The sequence below is a fragment of the Lacerta agilis genome, chromosome 16 (assembly GCF_009819535.1).
Source record: "Lacerta agilis isolate rLacAgi1 chromosome 16, rLacAgi1.pri, whole genome shotgun sequence".
Lineage (NCBI taxonomy): Eukaryota > Metazoa > Chordata > Lepidosauria > Squamata > Lacertidae > Lacerta > Lacerta agilis.
The window spans coordinates 24,955,431-24,971,514 of record NC_046327.1 but is presented as its reverse complement, the minus strand read 5'-3'; the positions used below and the strand labels follow the sequence as shown (position 1 = coordinate 24,971,514).

Below are 16,084 nucleotides of genomic sequence, written 5' to 3'. Positions count from 1 at the left end.
ACACGAATTAATTTTGTACATGAGAACGCAACCTCTTTCATGCTCTGACTTCTGGGGCTTGTTTAAACTGACCTTTCGACTCATTCACTAGGATGAAGCAGCTATCTCAGTCTCCTCACTCCTCCGTGAGGAGGTGACTATGGGGTGTACGTTGAGAATCCTGTTTACCAAGTGTAGAAACAGCCAGTGTGGGCCATTGAGATAAAGAATTGGTCAGGGCTGAGAGCCGCACATGGTTCCAGATATTGAAGCCGGGGGGGGGGGAGTTGCAAGAATTGAACCTACCTGTTGGACGTGAGTTGGGGTAAGAGCACCACAGTCCATTTGGCAATCATAAAGCACCTTGCGCATGTGGGCATCTTCCCAGGCTGGCACCCATTTTCTGCATTCCCCTACCTTGGCTGTAGTTGCTGTTTCGGTCAGCATCCCCACCTCCTGAGCTGCACCAGAGAAAATGGGTAGTGGGAGCCAAGAACACAGCGTTGCTTGTGGTGAATCGAAAAGCGCTTCTCCGCAGACGCAGTGTCAGAAGCAGCCAATGAAAACACATCAAGTCAAGAAATGCCAAATGTTCCCAATGCTGGGCAGTGTTCGTGCTTTTTCCGTCTTCAGTAAAGAAAGAGTACCAGTGGAATTCGGGTCACCGAATATTAAGGCAACCATTTCCTGTTTTTGCTCGTACCTCATTAAATCGCAGCGTCAGTTCAGTTTTCTCAAAAGACCTTTCGAGTTGCATTTCCCAGAGGGAGGGGGGTATTTTAAATTTCAAACTTTTAATATTGCATTAGCTCTTTTTGTATTTAATTTCATTACTTTTTTTTTTTAAGAATAAACTCCGAAAGCCCTCTTAACCTTCATGAAACCAAATTTGTGTGTGGTTGAATTTTTAGCAATTGACATGGCTGGAAGGGGTGCTGTAATCAAACCATCCTCTAAACTGAACTTTAAAAAAAAAAAGCTTCAGAAATTGTGTTGTTCAAGCCCCTCTTTGTTCCTAAACATTAGAATGTTCACACATATTCCCAAACACTTTGTCTTTGTACTGCTTTCATTATTATTTTTCATACTGCTTTTAAGTGCCCATAAATGCCAAAGAAGGTAGAGGGGATGGCTGTGTCATTTGTTGTTACTGTCAGCATGTGTATATATGTATTTTATTTGCATCCCATTCATTTTCAACATAAATTTATGTTCCTCTGGGAGCTTTAAACAAAAGTTAGGAAGGAAACCAGTAAGTACAATAAAACTAGCATACTGTTATAATAATCCAGCCAAATGGACAGTGAAATCAAAACTGCCTAAATTAAAAATGGTAGCATTAGAAGTTGTTAAAAGTGTGTGAAAATAGAAATGTGCATGCTTGTGCCTAAATCAGGATTTGTCAGCTTAGCTCCCATGAAGGCTTCCAGCAGTGCCCCAGACTGGCCTTTTCCTTTTTAAGTAATTCTCTTGCCCTCCTAGCAAGAAAATTGTGGGGCAAAACATGCAGGTATCTTCTAAGCTAGGGTTTCCCAGACTTGAGTCTCCAGCTGTTTCTGGACTACAACCCCCCATCATCCCTAGCTAGCAGGACCAGTGGTCAGAGATGGTGGGAATTGTAGTCCAAAAACAGCTAGAAACCCAAATTTGGGAAGCCCTGTTCTAAGCAATTTCTCTGAAATGAGAGTAGTGATTTTCCTGGTATACTGTACTGAGGAATGCTCCCTGTTATTAGATAGCATCATCAGTATTCATTGTTACGTTTATATCCCACCTTTCCTCCAAGGAGCTCAAGGTGTCATACATTGTTCTTATCTCCATTTTTGTCCTCGCAACAACCCTGTTGAGCTGAGAGACTCTGAATGATCCAGATCCAGCTAGTGAGTTTCATGACACAGTGGGGATTTGAATCATGGGTCCTAGTCCAGCTCTCTAACCACTCCTGATCTCCATAATCAAGACTAGCAGGACAGAGCAGACTACCCATGGTAAGCATAAGGTGCTTGTCGCTGTGATTTTGTTTTACTCCATGTTCCCCATGGTAGCCGTTTTGCCATGCCCACTCCATTGCAACTATTCTGTTTCTGGTGCCTCCAGTATTCCAACCAGTCCAAAAAGGTTGGCAACACCTGGCCTAAATGATCAAACCAGTCGCTGGTCCTGTATGCTCATTCTTTCTCATGTAACTTTTGTCTTTTGCCCACCCAACAGAGGAGCACTGATTCATGGACTTTGCATAAGTACCTAAGAAATTTTCCATTTTTTGTGTACCTGGTGGAATGTGATTTGTGCCCCAGGTCAGTTGAATCAGGCTTTGGTTCTAGAGGCTGATCAGTGCTCCCAGACGATGAACTCTGATCTCTCAGAGGAAGTGCATTGGCATCTAGAACAGGTTGCATGCCATCACACTCAGACCCACCTCACAGCAATACCTCCATCTTGTTGAGATACAGCTTCCGCTTAGTGGTCCTCATCCAAGTCAGCTCAACACTTCATTGCCTCACTTGAACGAAAAAGAGAAATGGACATGCCCTCCCAACATTTTCCCAATAGAAATAGGGATGTCCTATTCCAGGGGTGGCCAACTCCCAAGAGACTGCGATCTACTCACAGAGTTAAAAACTGGCAGTGATCTACCTCCTTTTTGGGGTTCAGGTCAAAGTTGTTGAGTTTTTTCAGGGAGGAGGTAAAATGTTGAGTTTTTAGGGGAGCCGCAGTTGTTCAGCTTCTTTGGGGGGGGGGCAATGATCTACCAGTAGATCACAATCTACCTGTTGGACATGCCTGTCCTATTCCATAATAATAATTTCACTATTTACGGTATACCCTGCCCATCAGACAGGGTTGTGCGAGCCACTAGGGATAGCTTCCAACATATATAAAAACATAATTAAACGTTTTAAAACTTTCCTATACAGGGCTGCCTTCAGATGGCTTGTGGGTTGGATAACTCCATACCCTCCATCATTTCTCTGATGAAAATAGGGATGTCCTAAGGAAAAATGGGGAATTCCTGGGTGAAATCAGAAACCAGGGTGGCTCCTGTAAATCTGAGACCTCACTCTAAATCTACATGAAGGTAGTCCTAGACTGCATAGGAGACAAGGTAGACCCTTGTGGGACTACATAGTGTTAAGCTACGGGACAGAGGAGGAGTAGTTTTCTAGCACCACCTGAAAATGGCCATTCAGGCAGGAGCAGAACCACAGCAACACAAATGTCCAAAATCCCTACCTTGGGCAGTGTATCTGATGGATACTGAAAGCCACCAAGAGGTCAAGGAGAATTAGCAGAGTTGCACCCTCTTTACTGTCTTCCTGTCATTGAAGTCTAGGCCAAGGCAGTTTTGGGATCAGACCCAGGCCTGTAGCCAGGTTGAAATGGATCCAAATGCTCAATTGTCCCAGAGGTACTGCAATGTTGCTCTCAAGTATCATGCCTCTAAAGGGAATATTTGTCGTTCAGTCGTGTCCGACTCTTCGTGACCCCATGGACCAGAGCAAGCCAGGCACCCCTATCCTTCACTGCCCCTCACAGTTTGGCCAAACTCATGTTAGTAGCTTCGAGAACACTGTCCAACCATCTCATCCTCTGTCGTCCCCTTCTCCTTGTGCCCTCCATCTTTCCCAACATCAGGGTCTTTTCTAGGGAGTCTTCTCTTCTCATGAGGTGGCCAAAGTACTGGAGCCTCAACTTCAGGATCTGTCCTTCCAGTGAGCACTCAGGGCTGATTTCTTTGAGAATGGATAGGTTTGATCTTCTTGCAGTCCATGGGACTCTCAAGAGTCTCCTCCAGCACCATAATTCAAAAGCATCAATTCAAAGGGAATATTAGCGCCTGGCCAATAATACAATCGTTGGCATCCGGGAAGGGTTTCTTTAGCAGCAGTATTATTGTTAAATTTGTTTACGCCCTTGCATACTGCCTCTTTTGAATAAAACAAGGGAGTTTTAAGCTAATGAGACCTGTGGGTATATGGTGGTATTCAAATTTAATAAAAAATAGTAATGCAGCCATGTACGGAAGTGAGAGCTGGACCATAAAGAAGGCTGATCGCCGAAGAATTGATGCTTTTGAATTATGCTGCTGGAGGAGACTCTTGAGAGTCCCATGGACTGCAAGAAGATCAAACCTATCCATTCTCAAAGAAATCAGCCCTGAGTGCTCACTGGAAGGACAGATCCTGAAGTTGAGGCTCCAGTACTTTGGCCACCTCATGAGAAGAGAAGACTCCCTAGAAAAGACCCTGATGTTGGGAAAGATGGAGGGCACAAGGAGAAGGGGACGACAGAGGATGAGATGGTTGGACAGTGTTCTCGAAGCTACTAACATGAGTTTGGCCAAACTGTGAGGGGCAGTGAAGGATAGGCGTGCCCGGCGTGCTCTGGTCCATGGGGTCACGAAGAGTCGGACACGACTGAACGACTGAACAACAACAACAACAATGCAGCCACTGTAGTGCACCCACTGACTTTTTACTAAAGAAAAATCTGAACTGATCAGTTCCCCAACTTTTGAATACAACTTCAAAAATAAATGAAAGTCTTGCTTCAGCTTCAGCTTCTGAGCAAAGGGGAGATCCCAGCAGCAGTGACCTCATACCTACTGTCAGACTAGGAGCAGGGTCTGCCACAAAGCCTACTGGGTGACCTTGGGCCAGCCACTGCCTCTCAGCCCTAACCTACCTCACAGGTTTGTTGTGAGTATTCAGTGAAGAGGTGTGAGCAGCTTGGAGGAAAAAGGTGGGTTTGTAATTTTAAACCAATCCATCACAAACAATAGTTCTTGAGTTTCGCAGAGCTCTTAGGCTGGAAGTTAAAACAGAAATGGTGGTGCAGAGATATTGCTGCTAAAGGGCTGTTTGCAATCCTGACAGCCTTAAGATGGTGGTTTGCAGAGAACCTAAAGTAGTTTATTGCCAGAAAAAAACGTTTTTTTCTTTCTTTCTTTCTGGTTGCATGGAGACATGCTAGGACAATGAAGCAAGGGACCCCTCTCCCCTTGGAGAGATGAAAACCAGCAGCTCCCTCTCTAGCACAAGTCAGAACTCAATCAACATGCCTAGAGCAGTATCTTAAAATTGAATTAAAAGCCCATGAAACTAGGAAGTGTATATTTCGGTTAAGAGACGGAAAAACCCTACCCCTGTGCATGTCCTCAAACTGCTGGCCAAGGGTTTCTCAGAATTTGGGCCATTCACCTGTTGCCTGCTTTACAGGGTGTTTGAGAAGGAATAGAATTGTTCCACCTAAAATTGGTTCTCTTCCCCACCCCCCACCCCCCACCCCCGTTAGAAAATAACAGGGCAGCTTCTTCTCATATTTATCACAGCCGAATTATAGCCCCCAGGATGTTGTCATGGCAACCTTCTGAAGGCAGCAGGGGGAGTTCAGGAGATGGGGTCAGAAACATGGGTTGGCAAAGGGAGGGGAGGTTTGTTGGCAGTGCGGAGAGAAAATGACTCTAGAGGCAGAACACAAAGCAGTTCATGAGGAGAAAATGAAGAGGACCAAAGTGTAAACTGGGGATTCAGCGATTGCGCTGTGGCTGGGTTGTGTAAGTGAGCTTTCCCCCTTCTAAGGCTATCTTTTAAAAACCAGCTTCATCCCACCGGGCATTATTCAATGTAGCACTAAGCAAAACATTTCTCTTTCTGTGCGCAGCAAAGCATTCTCCACCCGCTAAATCTGTTCTGGGGGTTCCCCCAGTGCTCTGGAGAAGATTTGGGGATGGCACAGGGTTCGTGCAGAGGGTCAACAGGGTTGAAAGCTGCTGAGAGATCAAGCAACAGCAACAGGGTTGCATTCCCCATGACACTCTCCTGAAGAAGACCATCCATTCAGGGCAACAAATGCCAATTCTTTCCCAAAATCAGACTAAAATGGGCCAGCTTGGTCAGTTTCTTCCAAGAGCATTTGCAGCTAGACTGCCACTGCCCTCTCTAGCCCCCGAAACAGGTGTTGTGAATCCATCTGCCTCCATTTCCATTTTTTTATGTCCATCTGCTTTCATGGAAGTGTTAGCACAATGCAGACCCTCCACGTGTCCCTATTTTTCAGGGATAGTCCCAGATTTACAGAAGCAATCCTAGCTTCTGATTTGATCCCAGAATGTCCCACTTTTCCTTAAGATACGCCTGTTTTCATCAGAGAAATGTTGGAGGGTATGGTAGGACCCCCCTATTTTCATCAGAGGGTATGGTGTTATGTGACCCCCGAGCCAAGGAGGTAAGTAACTATACAACTTTTAGAAGACATCGGAAGACAGCCCTGTACAGGGAAGGTTTTTTTTTTAAATATTTAATGATTTATTTTGTTTGCTACTTGTATTGGAACCCGCCCAGACTGGATGGGGTAACCCAGTCAGATGGGTGGAGTATAAATATATTATTATGATTATTATTTATTAGATAGAATGTCCCTTTTTTACCAGAGAAATGTTGGAGGGTATACCAATGGAGTTTAGCTTTGACTGCATTGTGCTGAGTGTGTGTTGGTTTGTGTTTTCATACCTAAAAAGTAACCCCAGGAGCACCAAATGCTCAATTATTATCATTATCCTGTGATCACCACTCCAAGAACATAATTGAGCCACAAACAGATTTTGGTGGGTATCCAAGTGCCGCAGAAACGGTTGTAGAGCATCATCTGCTGGGTATAATGGAGAAGACATTCATCCCTGCTAAACCACCATCCTTCCTTTGACTGTTGAGGGTGCTTTTTAAAACTGTGTTCATAGGTACAAGAGTCTCCCTTCTGTTCTGCTCACATTAACTACCTCTAATCAGTGACATTTAAAGAATAGCAAGACCTCCTGCGGCATGAGACAAAAGAGGGAATCTGTTGTGGTCAGTTTACTAACACAGAGAAGCCAATATAGAAAAGCAAATTACATCTTGAATGAATGCTTTGTGCAGCAGGTGAACAGCTTTCAGCAACGGGTCCTATGAGAAGCGGAAATTCTTGGTATGAAAACTGAGAGTCCCTGTTTTCATCTATGAAATGTTGGAGCGTACGGAGCTTACTCTGGCGATATTATTATTTCCCCCCCAGCGGGAATGTCTAGACCTCAGTAAAAGCAGTATTTTATTTTTTTTAAGGAACCTGAGGCAAGCATTCCAACCCAGTCCCTGACAATGTGCTCTTTTCAACTCTTATCAACATAATAAGCACATCCACTGTCAGATTAAATACTACCTAACAACCAGAAAAAAATGCTTGCTGGTGGCACCTTTGCAACCAGAGAGCCAGTGTGGCCTAATGGTTAAGGTGTAGGACTAGGACTTGGGAGACCAGAGTTCGAATCCCCCCTCAGCCATGAAGCTCACTTGGTGACCTTGGGCCAGTCACAATCTCTTAGCCTAACCTATCTTTCACTCTATTCAGCTCATTGAAATACACATACACACAATGCCTGTGGCAGCAACTGTCTTCTGAAGGTTCCTCGGGCAGAAGGTTTGGCAGCCCTGGTGAAACCAACCTCCCCCTGGTGGCAAACAGTGTCTCCATCTCTCCTCACAGTTCTTCCTCTGGAAACAGCTCCCTTCTGAAGGCTGCTAGGGCTGAAGGATGGGGTAAGTCAAGTGGGGAAAGCCATTACAGTACCTATCTGCTGACCAACACGGACTCTCTCCCCTCACAGTTCTTCCCTGGAAACAGCTCAGAACGTCACTGTTTTACCAAGGATTTCACGTGCACAGTGCAAACACACACACACACACACGCCCAGAACACGCATTACAGATTAAATGCTAAGCTCAAATCTTTTTGAATTTTGCATATTAGAGCTTTATAGGGATGGGGAATAACGCCATAGCCATGAATCATGAAAGAGAATAATTTGGTTGCTCCCGCTATCTCTCTGCCTCCATTTTATGTCTAGCTGATCCTTTGTCTCAGACATTATCCTGAGCATTTGATGATAGCTCCTTGTACTGAATCCGAACCAAAGGCTGATCCGGCCCAGAATGCTCTATTGTCAAAGTCAGCAACTCTTTTAAGTTCTCAGCCAGAAATCCCTGCAAGCCTGTGGTCGGTGAGAGATATGTGCATGCAATGGCATCCTGAATCATTCTAGAAAACATATAAGTTATGTTTTGCTTGTTTTGGCCCAAGTTCTGTCTGCACTGCCTGCTACTTAGAATGGGGTGATGACACATTCTTCTGCTGCCTATTCCTTTCACAAAGAACCCGGTTTGAGAGGTGGAGGCTGCCTCACATTGCCCCGGCAACGCTACAAAGCTAAGTGGAGGGTCTGATTGTTCTGCCTGAGCAGAGTTGTGTTGGTATTTCAAAATCTCCCTCTCGCCCCAAGCGCAGCTGCCAGCACACACACAACCCAGCAAAACACACATCTACCTTCTGTTGCCCTCATTTCCATCTCAATAGCTTCCTCTCCTCTGCCCCAGTCTCTATTCACCCTCTTCATGCTTTTTACTCCCCCACCAACCCACCCACCCTGTCCCTAAAGGAGCAGCTGGCCGGCCTGAAATGAAATCCCCTTTTAAAATTCCCTCCCAGCTCTCTTCTGGACAGTTCATTGGAGTGCAGGCCAGCCTCCTAGAGACCATCACACTCCTCCTCTCAGAAAGACAAATGGGATTCTGTAGCTGTTCATTGGCTGCCTCTGTTGAGGGGCGAGTAAATAGGATTTGCAGACAATGTGACAGCTGTGCTGGGGATGTCCTATAAATTAAAGGGAGGGCAGAAGGAGGGAAATTTGAAAATATTCTCGGAGAGATAAGATGAGCCTGGAGACGACAGATCGCAAAGCTTCATGGATGACAACAGGGGCACCCAGGGGATGCAGCTGGAAGAAACCACATCTGGAACAGCCAAAACGTCTGGTCTACAAAAAGGTACATGCAAAAGAAAAGAGAGTGAGAGAGAAGCTGTGTTGGCAAAGGTCTGGAGGTGGGTTAAGTATGGGCTGACGGGATTGTAAGGAAGGCAGAGATGGAGGGAGACAGAACTGACCAACAGGTGCAGTTCTGCAGGATATTCACTACAATCCCCGTTGGAATGAACAGTTGAGAAAGAGGCTGTGATCTTGTCCATCTCCCATTCACTTCAGTGGGGGTTACTTGGGGAAACTTCCCGCCAAACTGCGTACCCATGTTAATTAGTGAGAGAGGGTATCATATGGATTTTCTGATTCAGGCACTTCAGTGTTTTGGGCCAGCTTTGGTCAACTGTTCCCCCTGTTCCCCAGTTCTTCTCCTCCGCCTTTTGTCCTTGCTCAGCATGACAAACAGCTTCCTAGTCAATTCCTCTAGTGATGCAGAAATTCCTCATCCGCAGATCATCAAACCACTAATGGAGAAGAAGCGAAGGAATCGAATTGCCCAGTCTCTCAACCAACTGAAGGCTCTCTTACTAGATGGCACCAGCGCAGGTAACAAGGTAAGGAGCCACATTTGGTGTCTCCCCATAACCATAATAACACATCCCACTGGAGGTGAGAGGGCATCCACCATCAAGCTTCTGTATGTATCTAACATGATAAGCTTCAACTTTTTATTTTATTATTATTTATTAAATTTGTATACCGCTCTATACCCGCATGTCTCGGGGCGATTACAACATAAAATCAGAATATAAAAACACAAAATTCATAATAAAACAAAACAACCCAATAACTCTCCTCCCCAACACATTTTAAAAGGGCATTGGGTGTCAATCAGCCAAAGGTCTGGCTAAAGAGGAACGTTTTTGCCTGGAGCCTAAAGGTGTATAATGAAGGCGCCTGGCAAACCTCCCTGGGGAGAGCATTTCGCAAACAGGGAGCCACTGCAGAAAAGGCCCGTTCATGTGTTGCCACCCACAGGACCTCTCATGGAGGAGGCACACGTAGAAGGGCCTCAGAAGGTGATCTCAGGGTCTGGGTAGGTTCATATGGGGAGGGGCGGTCCTTGAGGTATTGCAAGGTTCTCAAACTTAATCTGTTCTAGAAGTCCGTTGCAAAACCAAAGCATTCCAAAACCAAGGCGTGCTTCCCCATAGAAAGTGATGCAAAATGGATTAATCTGTTTCAGACTTTTAAAAACAACCCCTAAAATAGCAATTTAACATGAGTTTTACTAACAAGGCCATTGATCCGTGAAATGAAAGCAAGCAATAGTCAATGTATTGTACTATAAAATAAGACAGTATTGTAGATGATAAAAATTTAAATTGTTTTTCTTACCTGCACTGATGATAGTCATTGTCTGGATGGGGGGCTTTTATCCATTTCAGCAGTCACACAATCAATTAATTAGCAGCTGAACTGGGTTCCACACAGCCACAAAAACAAATTAACCGAAAAAGCCTCCAAAAACAAAAACACAAAATAAATAGCAAAAACAAAAGTGCCAAACTTAATCCGTTCCAGAAGTCCATTTGACCCAGAAGTAAGTGTTCCGGTTTCCAAACGTTTTTCGGAAGCCGAACATCCGATGCAGCTGTTGGCTATTGTTTCCGGGGCACCTGCACACTGCACCAATCAGCAGCTGACTTCCGGAATGTTTGAAAACCAAGGCGCAGCTGCTGATTGGTGCAAGCGCCCCAGAAACAATAGCCAACAGCCGCATCAGATGTTTGGCTTCCGAAAAACATTTGGAAACTGGAACACTTGCTTCTGGGTTTTCGGTGTTTGGGAACCAAGGCGTTTGAGAACCAAGGAACCACTGTACTTTGAATTGGGCCCAGAAACTAATCGGTAGCCAGTGCAGTTGGACCAGGATCGGTGTAATATGCTCAAAATATCTTGCTCCGGTCAGGACCGGTGCTAGGGCTTCTTGCGCCCTAGGCAAACCACCTTCTGGCGCCCCCCTGCCAAAGCCTGCTTTAGCGGGAGCCGGGGGGGTGGAGAGGCAAGCAGCAGTTTCTCCGCTGTAGCAGAGAGCTGCTGCTCGCCCGTCCCACCGCCCGCCCCCCGCCAAAGCCTGCTTTAGCGGGAGCCGGGGGGGTGGCGTAGGGGGCAAGCAGCACCTCTCCGCTACAGCAGAGAAGCTGCTGCTAGCCCGTCCTGCCCAAACCTGGCCAGCGCCCCCTCCATTTTGGCGCCCTAGGCAATTGCCTAGTTCGCCTAAATGGAGGCGCCGGCCCTGGCTCTGGTGAGCAACCTGGCCGCTGAATTCTGCACGAGCTGAAGTTTCCGAACTGTCTTCAGTGGCAGAATAAGCTTGTTCCTTCATATTCTCTCCCTCTTTCTCTCAGGATCCTTGAGAAGTATAGTTGTGTGAGCTGAACCTAAGGATGCAGGGAAGAATTCTTAGCACTCTCATCAAACTGCAAAGTACCACAAAATTGGTACAACACTGAAAGAGGTTTGTGGTGCAGATATAGGTTCCTCCTATTCCTTCCTGCCAGGCAGCACCTACACAAAAGGATCTTAAATCTTTTTGTATTCTGAAGACAACCAATCCCACTGGGTAACATGCTGGATATCAGTGCAGCGAAATGCAAAACCCAAAGGCTCACAATTTGAAGCTCGGACTGTGGGACACTCTCTCCCAGCATTCAAATGACAGTTTGGGAGAAAAGTTCCAGTAAAAGAAAATGCAATATGAGTTGCAGGAAGATAGTCTCGTTTCATTCACTTTTGAGACACCACACTAGAAAACCTACATTGAACTACCTTCAAAAAACCTTCAGAACTGTAGTTTCATGGGGTGTGCTGAGAATGTTTTAAATCAGATATCCCTGCCTTCTCATTAGGAATTACCATTCCCATGGTGCTTCTGTAGGGGACTATGAAAAGTGATTTCAATCTGTGACACATATGTCCCCCCAAGTTCACTGAATAATGGTTTCTTGGAATTACCAGCTCTCTTTGTTCAATTGAGAGTAGTTCCTGTCCATGCCAAATCCTCTTCTTTCTCCTCTTGCCATGCCCACTTCTGCCCAGTTCCAAGCCGGTCTCCAGTTATCCTCTTTTTTTTTCCCTCCCAAAAGCCTCTTCCCAATTCTCGCATGGACAAGGCAGCTCTTCTAGAAATGACTGTACAGCGGATTCAAACACTGCAGCTAGCAGGTGAGTTGCAGGTGGGAATGGCTTATTGCAATGTACCATAGTGAAGATGGATAACATGGAGCAAGTTGGGTGTGATGGTTAGAGTGGAGACCAGGAGTGGATCTACACACAGGGGAAAAACGCTATAAATAAGTCAGAAATTAAATTGTTATAATAAAAGGAAAAAAATATTTTTTTTGCTCCCCCACGCCATCTGGTGTTGCATGTTTGTAACACATTCAAAACACATTTTTTGACTAATGTAGCTGAGTCCCAGTGTTCAAATCCCTGCTCAGATATGCAGCTCACTTGGGCCGATCACCATCTCTCAGCCTAACCTACCTCATAGGATTATTTTGAGGGTATAATGGAGAGAGGGAGAGTCATGAATGCCACTTTGAGTTCCTTGGAAGAAGGGTGGAATAGAAATGCCATAATTATAATTATAACAATAACAAATGAAGTGCCTCAGAGAGGAGTTGCTTAAGTCACATGCACATAATAGTTTGAGTTCACTAGGCACATATTACAAAATTTTATCTGGATTGCAGGTGAGCCTGCCAGGAAATAGATGTAGCAGGATCCAGCTCCTAGATCATTACAGCCTATAATCACAATTGTGTGAATTTCACTTAAAAGAATTAAAAGTCTGCAGCCAAGCAAGCTGAATTCTGCAGCCAGTTTAAATGATGTGAATGGGCAAATCTGCATAATTTCTCTCATTTGGCTCTGTTAAGCTATGCAAGACCAATTGAAATCTTCAGTCATCCTCTCTGGCTTCTGATACCTCCACTGGCATTGCCCACATACTTTTTGTTGTAACGTGGGGATCGTGATTCAGCAAGTGATTTCAGCTCTGACAGAACAGGCAGGAGACAGCTTCTTCATGTAACACTCTTTATTCAGACAAACAAGACTGGGGAACTGAGGAGAGGGATGCTACATTTATAGGGACAGAAGACTGGCTAGAAATGATACATTTTGGAGGGAACAATCTCAAGCAATCACAAAGCTGCCTTTTGGTGGGAACCAATAAGACTGAGGATCCAAATGCAGCAACTTGAATGAACCAATAGTAACTGTTCCTTCTGGAACAGGAAGGCAGTTACTTTCCCCTAATGTGAATACAGACACTAATAATACAGATATGATAACCCTTGAATCAATATACACAACACTTTTAGTCATACTTTCATTAATAAGAGTTAAGGTCAAGAAGTTGCTGCAAACCAAGACCCAAGAGTATGTACCCAAGGTCAAGATCAGAAGGTGTCAGGGACTGGACAGAGGAGGAATGGTGGAGACTGCCTCCCCAGCCTGAACGTTTCTGAGAAGAGGAAGACAGTATAGAGTTACAACAGTGGTTTGCGGGAGGTCATAGCTCAGAGGCAGAAGAGAGGAGAAGTTGGGAAATAATAGGAGAGGAAGAGGAGACAGAGTCAGAGCAGCCGGCTGACACATTATCACTCAAAAGCATTCCAGACCCCCCTTCTCCCAGAACCCGGTGAGCATTGAAAGTAGGAGAGCAAAGGGCTCAGAAGCAAATGACTCTAAGCAGCCACCATAAGGTGGGTGGTGCTGTTGACAATTGAGGAGAGAAGGGGGGTGGAGATTACTCTGAGTAACGCCATTACTCCAAGAGGCTGCATTTCTAAGCTGCTCTCTGTGAATATTCAATAAAAGACATTGGTAAGAATTCTCCTTGTCTGTCTATTCCTGGCAGCCTACTGTGAGGGGATCAGATTCCCTGATGCCTGACAGAAGGGCTCTTTCTCCTGCACTTTTACACTGTGAATCACTACAAAATAGGAAATTCTTTCCAGTAGCACCTTAGAGACCAACTGAGTTTGTTCTTGGTATGAGCTTTCGTGTGCATGCACACTGTGAATCACTGACATACTAACCTCCCAACGGATTGCTGATTTAATGATCAGTTTTGCCCCTTCTCCATAACTTAGGCAGGCTGTCTGCTGTTTTCATTGTTTAAGTTGTCACTTGTAACTATTTAAAATTTAATTGGGGGTTAGGCTAAAACACGGAGGATAAGGCTGTCAATGCACTACCTCCTGAACCAGAGGTACCTACCTCTGAATACCAGCTGCTGGGGGTCATGAGCAGGAGAGTGTGAAAACAGACCAGTGGTGTAGCGTGGGTTGCCAGCACTTGGGGCCGTGCAGAGTAGGGTGGGTGGAAGGCAGGGAAACGGACGGAGTATGCATGCACATCCAACTGCCTAACACTATCCGCGTCACCCAAGAGGTTGCAGCCGCAGAGATAAGAAAAGACGAGGTCTTTCATCTGACCCAACAAGGCTCTTTTATGTTAGAAGAAACCACACAGCTTATACCCCAGGCCCCTTTCTCCTCATGACATGCAGATGCATACATTTGATGGATGCTTGACTTGCCTCTCTCCTTTCATCTCTCCTTTGTATGTTCTTTTTCTCTCCACAGTGGCAGAGGACAAGGGCTTTCATACAGGATACTCCTACTGTGCCTCTCTTGTCCAAGCCTTCCTCATTTCAGAGACACAGCAGTATCTGAATGCTGCCAGTCAGTCAAGCTCTTCATCCAGACGCCCCTCTGGGACTTCACTGGCAATTTCTCCACCAGCATCTAAGCTGGGAAAGGTCTCCAGCTGGAGTGAAAAGTGCCTGGCTTCCCCTGGCTTTAGATGTTTTGAAAGGTCTGTCCCTTCTGGGATCCTGAACAGAACAGGGTCCCAGGTATTCTGGAGACCCTGGTCTACTTGAACCTCTTTTAACCTATATAATAAGGAAATGAGGACAGAAAGAATCATGCGAGTACTGGAGCCTCTAATTTATTTGGCTTTGATGAAATACTTTCAGGAATTTTTGTGTGCCTGTGGCTCCATGGAGGAAAGTATTTGTGCCCTTCTTGTTCTGTCCATCTTGTCTTATGATCCATTTTCTGCTGTGTACATAAGTTTTTCCCTTGCTGCTTTCTGTGGTTCTACATCACACTGTGCTTGGTGTTGTTCACGTGTATTAAATATAAAAGCTTAAAGAAACTGAAACGGAAAATTATTTGTAAATAAATGCTTCAAAAATAGACTGATGTAAGAATTTTCATTAACTATATTGTTTGCCTTCTCCTAAGTGGGCCAAATGTGCCCTAAATAACTGAAACTGCAAGAATGTCATCTTTTTTTGGAGGAGCTTTGTGATGTGGCATTGATATGGATGAGCACCAGTGCTTTACCAATCGACTGCACTTCATTTGCAACTGGAATATAGTGTTTGCTTTCCACCACCAAGCCCAAAAAACCTTCAGGTTCCCAATATATGTCTCCCACACAAGAGGGATACAAAAGTTTGCACAAGGCAGTAATTGCAGAAGGCAGAACAACAGCAGATATGAAGCACTTGTGCTTCCTGTTTTGTTACATCCATGTTACAGTGTGGTGTAGTGGTCAAGAGTGGAAGACTCGTAATCTGGGGAACCGGGTTCGCGTCCCCGTTCCTCCACATGCAGCTGCTGGGTGACCTTGGGCTAGTCACACTTCTTTGAAGTCTCTCAGCCCCACTCACTCACAGAGTGTTTGTTGTGGGGGAGGAAGGGAAAGGAGAATGTGAGCCGCTTTGAGACTCCCTAGGGTAGTGATAAAGCGGGATATCAAATCCAAACTCTTCTTCTTATATCCAGAGCTATTTTTAAGGCGGTATCTACCCGTTAGCTGCCATTCCTTCTCCTGATAGGAACCATGGAAATTGCAGTTTTGCGAAGAATTATCAGCCCCCCCCCCCCCCAAGAAAACACTACTATCCCAGGATTCTCTAGGGGGGGAACCACACCCTGTTAAACTGGTACAAAATTCGCATAAACTTGTAGTTGTTGTTGGAAATGCTTGTCATAAAGTAACACTGAGGAGACACTCCAAGATCCTGGCTCACCAACCAGACATGTATTTCCCCCAAGCAATAGGCTTGAAGAAGCGGACTGGCGGTCTTGATCTATTAAAAACACAACGGCTGCCTCCCAATCGAGCTCCCTTTGCTGCGGGAGACTAAGGGGAGGGGAGGTGGGAAACGAGCGGAAGCGACCCGGCCGAGAGGGGGCGGAAGTGCCTCTGCCGAAAACAGGAAGCTGC

The 16,084-nt window shown here is 45.4% G+C and overlaps 1 protein-coding gene across 1 annotated transcript; it reads left to right on the top strand.

Annotated features, from left to right (window-relative positions):
- The first annotated feature begins 8,541 nt into the window (after positions 1-8,541).
- On the top strand, positions 8,542-14,998 carry LOC117060736 (transcription factor HES-7.1-like). The gene is made up of 4 exons (XM_033173249.1): positions 8,542-8,837; positions 9,280-9,381; positions 11,917-11,995; positions 14,428-14,998. Exons 1-4 carry the CDS (start codon positions 8,724-8,726, stop codon positions 14,724-14,726), a joined length of 594 nt encoding a protein of 197 aa, XP_033029140.1. The 5' UTR covers positions 8,542-8,723; the 3' UTR covers positions 14,727-14,998.
- The last annotated feature ends 1,086 nt before the right edge of the window (positions 14,999-16,084 follow it).

Bases quoted from the DNA above. Each gene is read 5' to 3' on its own strand.
- LOC117060736 (XM_033173249.1), top strand. From the start codon at position 8,724: ATGAGCCTGGAGACGACAGATCGCAAAGCTTCATGGATGACAACAGGG. The intron at 9,382-11,916 runs GTAAGGAGCCAC...CCCTCCCAAAAG, and splicing joins GCACCAGCGCAGGTAACAAG to CCTCTTCCCAATTCTCGCAT. The intron at 11,996-14,427 runs GTGAGTTGCAGG...TTCTCTCCACAG, and splicing joins TCAAACACTGCAGCTAGCAG to TGGCAGAGGACAAGGGCTTT.